This window comes from Moschus berezovskii, chromosome 6 (assembly GCF_049115385.1).
Source record: "Moschus berezovskii isolate FMDL1 chromosome 6, NW_MosBer_1.0, whole genome shotgun sequence".
Classification (NCBI taxonomy): Eukaryota; Metazoa; Chordata; class Mammalia; order Artiodactyla; family Moschidae; genus Moschus; species Moschus berezovskii.
Genome location: NC_142465.1, coordinates 120,604,907 through 120,618,109, shown reverse-complemented (window position 1 = coordinate 120,618,109; position 13,203 = coordinate 120,604,907). Strand labels below are relative to the sequence as shown.

At 61.0% G+C, this 13,203-nt stretch overlaps 1 protein-coding gene across 3 annotated transcripts in view; it reads right to left on the bottom strand.

Annotated features, from left to right (window-relative positions):
- Positions 1-13,203, bottom strand: part of GRAMD4 (GRAM domain containing 4) — a 69,480-nt gene that overhangs the window by 38,376 nt on the left and 17,901 nt on the right. For 2 of the 3 annotated variants that reach the window (XM_055394736.2, XM_055394735.2), the window contains exon 2: positions 464-674. In XM_055394736.2, the coding sequence (XP_055250711.1) occupies positions 464-674 (211 nt within the window). Of the gene's footprint in view, positions 1-463; positions 675-1,680; positions 1,819-13,203 lie in introns of those variants that run through there. The other variant, XM_055394734.2, reaches the window with a different exon arrangement.

The window sequence follows — 13,203 nt, the reverse complement described above, 5'->3', positions numbered from 1 at the left end:
CCCACCTGGGCTTCTGAGGCCCGGCCTGGGCTCGGCCAGCTGCCAGGGCAGTGACATGCACCCTGGGACGGCCAGGTGCCCGAAGGTGCTGCCCTCGGGCCAGGCCAGCAGCTTCCAGACATTGCCCTGCGACCCCCTGCATCAGACTCCCGGGGGGTCAGGCTGGGGCCCTGGCATCACTTGTGCGTGAAAAGTTTGCCAATCACCCAAAAAACCGAGGAAGGAAAAGAAATCCCACTGCTGGACAAACTACCCTGAATCTGGGCACGAGCCCCTACCAGGGAGGTTGGGGGTGGTAGGGAGAGAAAGGGAGCAGCCCCATCCGTGTCTGACCGGCCAGGAAGGTCACGGTCCACCCAAGGCCACGCTGGGCTTGACACCCGAGGATGGGGACGGTGCAGGCGTCCCAGCAAGGGGCCCCGAGACCTGGGCCGCGCCGGGTGGGGGCACGCTCGGCACTCACAGGGTCCCTGAGCTCCTCGCTGTCCCGGGGTGAGGTCCGAGGGGTCTTCAGGGGGGTCTCGTCTCCACATTCGGTGTCCGAGGCGTTCGGAGACTCGGCTAGATCGAGGAAGTCATCTCTCTTGTGACCTCTGAACCTGATTTTGTCCAGCTTCCTTAGCATGTTCAGCACCGAGCCCCTCTGCTTCACCTTAACATGACGCTCAGGGTCCCTGCAGGACAGCAAGGCGGGGTATGGTCACGTGGTCAGTCGCCTGTCGGCACACCGTCCCCTACAAACAGCTCCTGGCCCCAGCCCCGGGCCACCACCCGGCCCTGCCCTTGGGGAGCTGCCAGGCCCACTACTCAGGGACCCACAGGCTTCCCCCGTGCCTGCGAGGCTGAGGCCTCAGTCACCACATCCAGCTGGGCTGGTCACTGAGCTTGGGCCCCTGTCGCTGAGCCCTCTGCACCCCACAGGGGAGAAGGGAGCCCCGTCTCTCAGTGGGACCCCCAGCACCAAGCGGAGGCAGTCGGGAGCTGCAGGGGAGCCGCTGATCCCGTGGGGGTAGGGGCACTGCGGTAAGAAGGGCGGAGAACTGACCCTCCCAAGCTCCCACAACCCGTCAGGAGGCACAGCCGCGTGCAGGCCCGGGACAGCCGCTAGAACACAGGGGTTCTGGGTGTCAGAGTCCCTCTGACCCCTGCCCCTCACTACGCCTGGCCCCGCTCCCAGGCACACGGCCAGGCTGCCCCATCGGCCCAAAACCCCTTCCTGCCCGCTTGGGCACCCTGACTCAGCTCAGAACCAGCTCAGCCTCGCCGGGTCCCAGAGGTCTTCCTGGCACAGCCCCCAGGCTGCAGGCACGGGACCCCCAAGCCAGGAGCGAGGGTGGCAAAGGCCGGGTGGGGGGTCATGCTGGGCGGAGGGGGCGATGTGTGCTGGCCTGGAGGAGACCTGTACATCCAAGCACGCACGCATACCAGGGACGGATGTGCAGTGGGGCGCCCACTCCCCACATCTCTGCCCCAACCTCAGGAAAGCCCAGGGGTGGGGTGTGGGCAGCCCTTCTGCACGTCCAGCCAACCTCACGCTGAAGTCCACAGTCCCAGCCCCCGTCACACAGCTCCCCGGCCCCCAAGGTCTGCAAGAGGCCCCGGTTCCCCATGGGGCTGGGGCTCTGAATGCACCCAGGCTCAAGCCCTCCACTTCCCACCATTCTCAGCCCCAGCTTCCACCTCTGAAACAGAACGAACACCAATGGGAATGAGCACCAGTCCGGCCAGAGGATCCCAAGAACTCGAGATGACGCCCGGGCGCCAGCACTCAGCCTGGACCCAGTAAACAGCTCAGCGATTTCCTGCAGAGTGGGGAGGAAGCAGGGGTGCAGGGCAGGATCCACCCCACACTGCCCCAGCGGGGACAGTCCACGCAGAACCACGACGGCAGGGAGAAGCACTTCCTGTTTTGGACGGTGCGGGCTTGGAGCCATTAGACCTCAGTAAAGCATCGCCCAGGGTGCCCAGCTGCAGCCCTGCGTGCCTGCCCCACCCTCCAAGGACCGCCGCCCCCGGCATCATCACTTGAAACAACAAAGCCTGTGTGTGGCGGGCACCCGCGAGACCCAGGTCAGGCCGGCTCTGGTCTCCACGGACAGCTGAGGCCATGCCCATCAGGAGGGGCTGGAGGTGCTCCTGGGACAGGGGCTTCTCGGGCCCTGGAACCCTGAGCTCCGGGCGCTCTGGAACCCTGAGCTGGCCCAATGTGGCCCGATCGGCAGGATGGGGGCAGGGGGCTGGCCATCCGGGAAGCTAACCCATGAAAGAACTGTGAACTCCAGATGAACTAAAAGGTTAAGTAAACTTAGAAAAAAAAAGATAGAGACTTATGTTCCTAAAGAGGGGGACTGATGGTCTACATTAAAAGACTTGGGCGGAGGTGGGGGGGAATGAAAGTTTTAAAAAACAACTCAGTCAACCAGACAGAAGTAAACTGACGCTGGTTTAAAAAAATGCAGTGAAACAGGAAACACACGGGAGCAACCCGGGTATGTGTGAGCTCGCAGCTCTGTTGTGAGACAGCTGGCACGAACTGGTCAAGACGGGAGGACCTTGGTACACAGACAAGTAAACCCGCTGAGCAGCGAAATCTCAGCAACAGGGGTCATCCAGCCCTTGTGCAGAAACCTCTAACTTCACCAGGAAGGAAACAAAGCCAGGGATGTGGCCGAGGCCACAGGAAGCAGGGGCACCAACGCCCTGGGAACCAGCGGGTCCCCGTCTGGAGATGCGTCCCGGGGCAGATCCGGCACAGGGAGCGTGTCTGAGCTGCACCACGGCCGGCCGGGAGCTTGGGCGCCACGCAGGGCCTCACGGACGTCCCCGGGAGCCTCAGAGTGGTGCCTAACGCTGCCGCCCGAGGTCACCGTCACGGACAACGGGCGTCTGCACCCCCACAAGTGACACAGGACCCTGGGTGGCGCTCCTGAGCGGCTGTGGCACTCTCCACAAGCCCTGACTGCTTTTCTCACTTGAAAAATAAACGCAAACTGGGGATGGGAAGCGCCGCCAGGTAAACCTCCTTCCTTCCATTTTCAGAAGACCCAGGGGACCCCTCCTCGCCCAGCACTGGACAGAAGCAGGGCAGACGGTGGCGGTGGGGAGGGTGAGGGCCCCGCAGCCAAGCCACCCTCCTCGCCGGAGGGGCTCCCTGCCCTTCAGGCCGGGCCGCCTTCCCTCCTGACTCAGCAAGCAAATGAGGAGGCCACCCGGGGAGGGGGACAGAGCGCCAAGGGCCCGCCTTGCCACCGTCGGGACGCCGCTCACAGGCACCAAGCCCACACGCCCCCCACCCCACCCAGTGGGCCCCTCCTTGCAGCGCCAGCTCACCCAAACCTGCTCACATCCACCCTCAGGGAGGGCAGGGGTCCCCAAGGGCCCGCCCTGTCCCCACCGCCCTGCCTCTAGGCCCCTGGGTTCACACAGCCGCCGGACCAGGACCAGGTGCCAGGACACCTGACCACCCCCCGGTGGGTCCGGGCTGGGAGGGGCGCTCTGCCCGTCACCCACACTCCCAAGGCTGAGGGGCAGCCCACCCCACCCCAGGACCATCTCATCTCAGTCCTCCCCGGCTTTGAGATGACGATGGGAAACTGGCACGGCCGTGGTCCATGGCCAGCGAGAGTGGAGCCGGAGCCAGCCAGGCACGAAGCACGACCCAGAGCAAGGCTTCCCCACAAAGCCAGTGTCACGGACGCTGTCTCCACAAACCGCTCCTCCGCTCCTTCCGTCTGGGTGCCGCCACGTGTCCCACCCCACCCCAACCCCCATTCCCCGCACTCCCCAGGGCCCATGGGGAGGAAGCCTGCGTCCACAGACGGGCCCTCCTGGGCACCCACAGGGCGCCGGCCAGCTCCCTGCACGCCTGGTCTTCTAGGCGCTGCCGCCTCAGAGCGGGATGTGGCGCCCCAGCCCCCGAGGCTCCCGGAGGGGCCCCCTCATACCTCCACGCAGAAGCAGACGCTCAGAGCTGCGACACCCACCAGGCCCTGCAGCCGCGGAGGTGGGACAGGGAGACACGGGGTGACAGGGCAAGGGGGCGCCTGGCGCTCAGGCCCGGCCACCGCCCCCTGCTCGGGGCGGTGCCCACTGCACCGCGGGGCCTCGGGACGCCAGAGCGAGGCCAGCACTGGCCCTGGGACACAAAGCACGCTGCTCTGGAAACGCGCTGAATGGCTCCTGGACACACAAAGGCTGCACTGTCTGTGGAACACTGGACTTGGAAACCACAAAGGATGTTAGTTCCCCCACCAGCCCAAGACTCAGAAAAAAGTGGTTCCAGCCCCATATGCGCCACGTCCCAGGTCCCAGCCGTGCTCCTTGCCACCCTGGCCACGCTCAAACAGCCGGCTCGGTCCGGGCCTGGCGTCACCCTCCAGTCATCTGGTGGCTCTTCCGCTGACCCCAGGATAAACGACATCTGTTTCCCCAAATGCAGCAACCCTTGTCCTAAGCCGTATTCCCGGGGAGTCACAGATTTCGAGCAAGGCCAGCCCCAGCCAACCGGCCAGGCCTCTGCCAGGTCTCCGTCCTCCAGGAAGGCACCCCAGAGGCCCACAACCCTGCAAGACGAGCCCCCGGGACCCCAACCTGCACGCAGCTCCAGCCAACCTGGGGGCCCCATGCTGGACGATCCTCAGAGCAGTCTGGATGCCCATGATCCAGGAGGCTCAGTGACCATGCCCCCTACCCATGCAGAGCTCGACACTGGCTCCCACCGAGGGCCCGCGGGTTCCCCCAACCTTGAGGTCGGTAGGGCAGCCACCCCCCTCACCCAGATGCACGCCTCCATCGGCAGGGCCCCGAACACTCAGATGCTCAGCTGACTCCCTGCCCACCAGCCTCCCGTGGCTGGACTCTGGCTGCTGACCTACTGTGTGAGGACGTTCATCGGTAGCGGGACCCTCCGTGGACCTCTCACCAATGACATCTGAACACCAGCCACTCAAGTCAAACCCAGAAGAAGCTCCTGACCACATGACCGTGGCCACCTACAGCGAGCCTAGCCCCCCCAAGCCAGGGCTCCCCACCTCCAAGCCGGGGGCCCCCCACCTCCAAGTCACGGACCCCTCATCTCCAAGCTGGGGGGCCTCCACCTCCAAGTCGGGGGCTCCGCCCTTCAAGCCAGGCCCCACAGCTGTACTCCTCCCTGCCCCTCACACCGCGAGCTGGGTCTGGCCCACACACCTCACAAGTCTGCAGCAACCTGCTGAGACCCTTTTTGGGGTTTGCCTGCTCCTCAACACTGGGCTCCAGCCCTGCTGACCCCCTGGGGGTCCTCTGACCACCACACTGGTTACCATGGGGCCCAGCACTTCCCAGTCTGGGGCGTCCCCATACTGGCTCCTTCTGCTCCAAGTACTTCCCCCCACCCCAAATTCCACCTGCCCGTCTGGTCCAGGCTAGCTCCCTGGTTTAGGATTTGTCCCCTAGCCCCAGTGGTTAGAATACATGCCCAAGGGGCAGGTCCCGCAGGCACCAGGTCCATCCCAGCAAGCTGGCACTGGCTGGCAGTTCAGTGAGGGGGGGATGGGGACCCGACGGGGCACGAGGCGGGGCCCACATGACTGGGTCCTGGGTGCCAGGAGGGCCAGGCCTGCCTGCTTGGAGCCGCCCAGCCACAGGGGCCTCACGGCAAGGCCGTGGACTCTGCCCTCAAGGCTGGGGAGTCACACGCTCCTCAAATCCAGGAACACTTAAAGGCGCTTAAGTCCAAGGTTTCAGCAGCCTGGGAGGCTCTCTGGGAGGAGGTGAGATTCTTCAGCGGCTTTTCCTCCTACACAGTCGGGCCAGAGCTCCCCACGCCAGGAGTGGAGTGTTGTGTGCTGTAACAGGAGAGCTGCCTAGGTCCCGCTGGCTCTGTGACCCTGCCGGGGCCACAGGGGCCCAGGAGAGCCAGGTAGAAAGAGCAGGAGGGCTGAGGGGGTTCGGGGTGAGCCGACACCTCCTCCTCTGCGAGCTGGGACCATGCAGGCCCTAGTGACACGTCCGCCCCCAGGACCTCTGGGCGTAGACACACAGACGTTTTCATCTCAGTGACTAAGGTTTACAAGCAGTAATAAAACGTTCAACACTCTTCACTGGGGACTCCATAAAAACAAGCGACACCCAGGGGATGGGTTCACCGATTCTTGCTGAAATCCTCCCCGGCCCTCAACCGGGACCACGAGTGACCGACGAGCGTGGTTCCTGCATGAGTGTCGGCTGCTGGACGTGCTTGTCCATGTTAACGGGACAAACCAAGGTGGGAAGGGAGCCCACGCATCAGGAGCCGACTTGCTGGTCCAAGACAGGGGAGACATCCTCGCAGAAGCAAGTGGTCGCTTTCCAACGGGAGGGGCCTCCTCACTTTCCTGTGGACGCGGATGCCACGCCTCAACCTCCACCCACGAACCAGTGCCTCCCCGTCGCCTTCTCAAGTCTGAACAGTCAACGCAAAGAGAGGCGAGGCCCTGCCATGCGGCAAGTACCTGTTTCCGCGCTGCAACTGCTTCCCTCGTGACCATCCTTCAAGCCACCAAAGGGACGTCCAGGAGCCAATGAGCACGTGGTGGGCAGCGCTGCCCGGGGACCACCTGGACAACTCCCACTGTCCAGACCCCAGAGATGCCAACCGCCTCAGGACCATAACCCAGTTACACAATCCAGTGAGCACTCAACCCCTCTGCTTCCGACGTAATTTATCTGAGTTCATACACTTTCGTTTCACTAGTGGCCAGCGCACAGAATTCCTGACACCTTCACAGGCAGCCTTTTGCCCTGACCCTGCGTCATCTCGAGCTGCCGTGGCCACAGAGGAGCAGGGCTCAGGGAACACTGTGCCCCCACACGCCCTCCTGCTTCCCTGACACAGCTCGGGGGCAGAGGTCAAACTGAGAGTCCCTGGGACGACCAAGGGGCTTCCCTGGTGGCTCAGTTGGTAAAGACTCAGCCTGCAACGCAGGAGACCCCGGTTTGATTGCTGGGTCAGGAAGACCTTCTGGAGAAGGGATAGGCTACCCACTCCATATTCTTGGGCTTCTCTTGTGGCTCAGCTGGTAAAGAATCCAGCTGCAATGCGGGAGATCTGGGTTTGCGCCCCGGGTTGGGAATATCCATGGAGAAGGAAAGGCTCCCCACTCCAGTATTCTGGCCTGGAGAATACCACGTGTTGTACAGTCCACGGGGAAAGGCCGCTCTGGGAAGCAGGACCCAGACCGCCTCCCGAAAGAACACACCGGACCAAAATCTCAGGGGGGACCCGCAATCCCATTCATACGGGTGAGGCTCCCAAAAGAACACACCGGACAAAAGCCTCTGGGGAGACCCCCAATCCCATTCATACGGGTGAGGCTCCCAAAAGAACACACCGGACCAAAGCCTTGGGGGGGACCCGCAATCCCATTCATACGGGTGAGGCCCAAAAGAACACACCGGACCAAAGCCTCTGGGGGGACCCCCGATCCCATTCATACGGGTGAGGCTCCCAAAAGAACACACCGGACCAAAGCCTCGGGGGGGACCCGCAATCCCATTCATACGGGTGAGGCTCCCAAAAGAACACACCGGACCAAAGCCTCGGGGGGGACCCGCAATCCCATTCATACGGGTGAGGCTCCCAAAAGAACACACCGGACCAAAGCCTCGGGGGGGACCCGCAATCCCATTCATACGGGTGAGGCTCCCAAAAGAACACACCGGACCAAAGCCTCGGGGGGGACCCGCAATCCCATTCAAACGGGTGAGGCCCAAAAGAACACACTGGACCAAAGCCTCTGGGGGGACCCCCAATCCCATTCATACGGGTGAGGCTCCCAAAAGAACACACCGGACCAAAGCCTCTGGGGGGACCCCCGATCCCATTCATATGGGTGAGGCTCCCAAAAGAACACACCGGACCAAAGCCTCGGGGGGGACCCGCAATCCCATTCAAACGGGTGAGGCCCAAAAGAACACACCGGACCAAAGCCTCTGGGGGGACCCCCGATCCCAGGGCCACTGACAGGGAGGTGGGTGGGCACACTGTCCCCACGCCCTGCTCATCACCTTCCCAGCCCCCTGGGGTCCCCAGGGCCACTGTGTGACTCCAGTCTTCAACCTCACACCATATGAGAGCCCACCGGCCCGTCTGCCTAGGAGACTGAGTGGGCGGGCCCCTCAGCACACTGGCCACACAGCTGTTTAAACCAAACAAAGCGAACGGGAACACCTACAGCTTAGGTGTGCATAAACCGCTGGCATACAACCGCACTAAGCAATAGGAAACACGCCCGAGCACCCATTTCCGGTGAAAGCACTCTGCTTCCAAGTCTCCCCACTGCCCTCAGCATCCAGAACAGAGGCGATCCTTCCAGCTGGGAGGAATGCCATCTGGATTCCCAGTTTCATCCTGACTTCCGGGCAGCACCGTAGCCCCGCCCCAGGGAGCAGAAAGGGGCTCCGGCCCGCAGCGTTGCCCAAACTGAAGGTGCAGGCCCGGGCACCCAGGCAGTATGCGTCTCGGGCGTGGCTGCCGCAAGCCTCCCATCACAGGCTCTCCCTTTGTGTTGCAGTGCAAAGCAGCTGTGGCTCTGGGCCAAGAGGGCCATCTTTCTCTGCGGCTTTTGTGGGATCTCAGTTCCCCAACCAGGGATTGAACCCAGGCCCCCAGCAGCAAAGGAGCAGAGCCTTAACCACTGGACCGCAAGGGACATCCCCAATAAAACACTATACATGAAAACAGGCAGCGGCGGGCATGCGACCCTCAACAGGGTCATGGCTGGCTGCCCCTAGTCTCAGGGTGATCAGTGCCCAGGAGAACAAGGACTCTCAAATGGGTCTCAGCACCCACCGGCCACTAACAGGAGGGAATCAGGCCCTCACTCAGCACCGGGGTCCCACTTCCAGTGGACCTGCCAATCACACACTCGGACGTGAACCTCACCACCGTCAAATCTCCTTTAGGAAAGGGGTGACGGGGAGGCGCTATCCGTGGAGGGGCCGGCAGCCTGGACTGGCTCCAGGGTCCCTGGGGCCAGGAAGACCTGCCCCCCACCCCCCAAGGTGAGAGCCACTCACTGTCTTCTCCCCCAACCCCGGGCCACATATCCCACCTGAGCAGAGGGGCCGGCCTGCAGCTCTGAATAACCCGTCACGGGAGGCCCCCGTCCACGCGCAGGGCCCAGGCAGGCCCCTTGCTCTGCAGAGGCACAGTGGCAAAGCACCCGTGGAAGCAGGAGCCAGCCCTGCCCCTCCCCAGGGAGGCCCCCAGCCTCAGAGCCGCTCTGCGCGAGGACGCGGGGCCCGCCCAGCACGCGGCCGGGCCGAGAATCAGCAAGCAACAGAGTGCATTTGAAGGGGCAGCCTGGCCCGTTATGCAAACCCACGTGGCCCCTGACAGCCTCCGGGGGACAGGGCTTGGCGCCTCCAAAGCCCTGGCCTGCGGCCACTTCTTCCTTTTTGGAAACGTGGCCCAGCTGAGGCCACGGGTCCTCCCAGAGCCCACCCAGACTCACCCGCAGACCGAGCCCCAGGACACTGACAGGCCCAGCGCAGGGTTGCCGAGCACATCGCCACAAAGGGCTTTCGCGTATGAAACACCACCCGGCGCAGGGAGGGTGGAGCCCTCATTTCCTGCTGGGCTGGGCAAGAAGGGAGCCCACCCCTGGACAGGGCCTGACGGCACAGGGGCCTGGCTGGCTGCCCTCACCTCACACCATCGCTGAAAAACCAACGTCCGATGACACAGAAAAATCCCTGAGTCCTTTTCACACCTGCCGCCCAGGTAACCACCAGCGTGGTGGGCGAGCCAGTCTTACACACGACCTCCCAGCTGGGCTGACAGACGGCGGGCCGTGCAGAAAGACGGGACGAGCTGCTCTCAGCCCCCACCGAGCACGTCGGGTGCAGGGGACTGCCCGGCATGGCCCCCCACCCGGAGCCGACCTGGAACAGACTGATCAGCAGGCAGTGAAAACCTCACAGAGGCTGGAGCAGAGGCCGTTGGGGTAACAAGAAGGACCAAGCTGCTGGAGCATGTAATGAGCACCTACTGTGTACCAGGTGCGGCTGGAACAGGGACGCAAAGCAGGCAGCTCTGCGGGGGTCAGGCTACGCCTCGGGCTGTCAGCTCCACGGAGGGGCCGGGGCCGCAGAGGAAGGTCCCCAGACAGGGCGCCCCCGCTACCCCGGGGTCACAAGCCAGAAGGACTTGGCAGGCCTGGGCAGGTGTGGACAAGGCACTCGGGTCCGTTCAGGGTCACGGTGTGGGGCGGCGGGGGCAAGAGCAGCCTGACCCGGCCGGCAGGTGCAGGGCCGGCGGGCGTGGACCTATACAGGACACAGACACACCCGCGGGAGGGTGAGGCCGGGGACGACCCAGCATGACCCGCCCTTTCCTGCCAGACACCTTCAGGAGAACAAGCACAGCGACGCTCCCCTGTCCCACCGCACTGAATCCTCCCACAGCCTCCGGGCCTGGCGCGGACTGAGAACTTAATAAACAATTCAGTTCAGTTGCTCAGTCATGTCTGACTCTTTGTGACCCCATGAACTGCAGCATGCCAGGCCTCCCTGTCCGTCAACAACTCCCGGAGTCCACCCAAACTCATGTCCGTTGAGTCGGTGATGCCATCCAACCATCTCATCCTCTGTCGTCCACTTCTCCTCCTGCCCTCAATCTTTCCCAGCATCAGGGTCTTTTCAAATGAGTCAGTTCTTCCCATCAGGTGGCCAAAGTATTGGAGTTTCAGCTTCAACATCAGTCCTTCCAATGAACACCCAGGACTGATATCCTTTAGGATGGACTGGTTGGATCTCCTTCCCATCCAAGGGACTCTCAAGAGTCTTCTCCAACACAGCAGTTCAAAAGCATCAATTCTTCGGCGATCAGCTTTCCTTATAGTCCAACTCTCACATCCATACACATGACTACTGGGAAAACCATAGCTTTGACTAGACAGACCTTTGTTGGCAAAGTAATATCTTTGCTTTTTAATATGCTGTCTAGGTTGGTCATAACTTTTTTCTCAAGGAGTAAGCGTCTTTTAATTTCATGGCTGCAGTCACCATCTGCAGTGATTTTGGAGCCCCAAAAATAAAGTCAGCCACTGTTTCCACTGTTTCCCCATCTATTTCCCATGAAGTGATGGGACCAGATGCCATGATGTTAGTTTTCTGAATGCTGAGCTTTAAGCCAACTCTTTCACTCTCCTCCTTCACTTTCATCAAGAGGCTCTTTAGTTCTTCTCTTTCTGCCATAAAGGTGGCGTCACCTGCGTAGCTGCTACTATCGCTGTGCCTCCCCTTCTTCATGAGACAGGGAAAGCGAGGTTCAGAGGGGGAGGTCACAGCTTCTCAACTGATGATGGAGCCCAGGGTTCCCCCACCGCTCCACCTCCACCAGCCCACCAGGACCTGCCGGTAGGACCAGGGAGCAAGGCTCCCAGAGGCCCGGCCTGCTCAGCAGCAGGGCTGGGGGTTCGCCGTGTTCTCAGCAAACACCCTGATTTTCGGCATGCACGTCCAGACGCATAAATCACAGCCAAGGAGACCACAGAAAACACGCAGCAGTTCCTCAAAAACTAAACCCGGGACCACCGTACTATCCAACAATTCCGCGCCTGGGTATAGATCGGAAAGAACTGAAAGCGGGGACTCAAACAGACACTGGTACGCCCAAGTTCACGACAGACAAAATGCGGAAGCGACCCGAGGGTCCTCAGTCCGTGGGCAGATAAACAAAATGTCATCCCTGCCAACGAGGGAATATCACTGAGCCTCAACAGGAAGGGGGCACTAAGACAGGCTACAAGCCAGAGGGACCCTGAGGACCACACGCTCGTGAGATCAGCAGGTCACAGAAGGACAAACACTGTGCGATCCACTTACACGGGGCTCTGAGGAGTCAGAGCCCCCGGGGCTGAGCGCAGACGGCGGAGGCTGGGGGTGGGCCAGGCGAGGGGCAGTGAGTGTTAAACAGGGACAGAGTTTCAGTTTGGGAAGAGGAAAAGGTTCTAAAGACGGGTGTACATTAACTGTACAGTAAGTACAACATGAACACGCTGAACGCCACTGAACTGCACACTCTGCTTCATGATTATCTTGCGACGATGCTGTGTGGCACGTGAGATCTCAGTTCCCTGACCGGGGGTGGAACCTGCGCCACTGCAGTAGACCCACTAGGCCACCAGGGAAGCCCCTGAACTGTGCACTTTAAACAGTAAGCCACGTTTCTGTTGCTACTGTTTAGTCTCTAAGTCATGTCCGACTCTGCAACCCCATGGACTGCAGTACACCAGGCTCCTCTGCCTGTGGGAATCTCCAGGCAAGAATGCTGGAGTGGGTTGCCATTTCCTCCTCCAAGGGATCTTCCAGACCCAGGGATCAAACCTGTGTCTCTCTGCAGGCAGATTCTGTACACTTGTGCCACCAGGGAAACCCCCAAGTCATATGTATATTTCGCGCAATATTTATGCTGTATTTTATTCATGTTTTATGTTCTGTGTATTTTGCCACATCTACGTAAACAGAGAAAGGGAGGGAAAAAAGAGAAGGCACATAAAACTCTAAAATAGTCTATAAACCTAATGTGATTCCAGAAAGAGAAGCACAAGGTTTCAGAGGAAGCAAGACAAGCCGCACCCACAGCTTATAAGGAAAAATAAGCCTAACAGTGAGGAAAGCTCCGAAAAGCACGAGCGACGAGGGAGACCAGCAGACTGGCCTTGCCACGGAGTAAAACACGATGGAGGGACTCCCTGGTGGTCTAGTGGCTAAGACTCCGCACTTCCAGTGCAGGGGGCCTGGGCTCGGTCCCTGGTCAGGCAACTACGGTCCCACACGCCACAAGTAAGACCCGACGCAGGCCGATATGTATTTAAAAAATAAATAAATAAAATGCCACAGAGCCACAGTCAAGAGGCAAAAGTGTGACGACAGCACACGAACACTGGACAGGGCCACGAAACAAGCCTGCAAACCGGGGTCAAAGGGGCCACCGAGGCCGGAGGGAGACACACAGCCTTCAGCAGACAGAGATGGGACGGCCTGAGCTTCTTAGAAAGATAACCCTGCAGCCACATCTCAGACCCTCCCCGCAAACCTCAAAGTGGACCAAAGGTTTGCGTGTGAAGTAAGGAAGGCTGCAAAGGAGCCAGGGGTAGGGGGTCGGTACTCAGAACCTGGGGCCAAGCAAGACACACAACACACGATAAAGGAGAGACAGATGACCCTAAAAACACATTT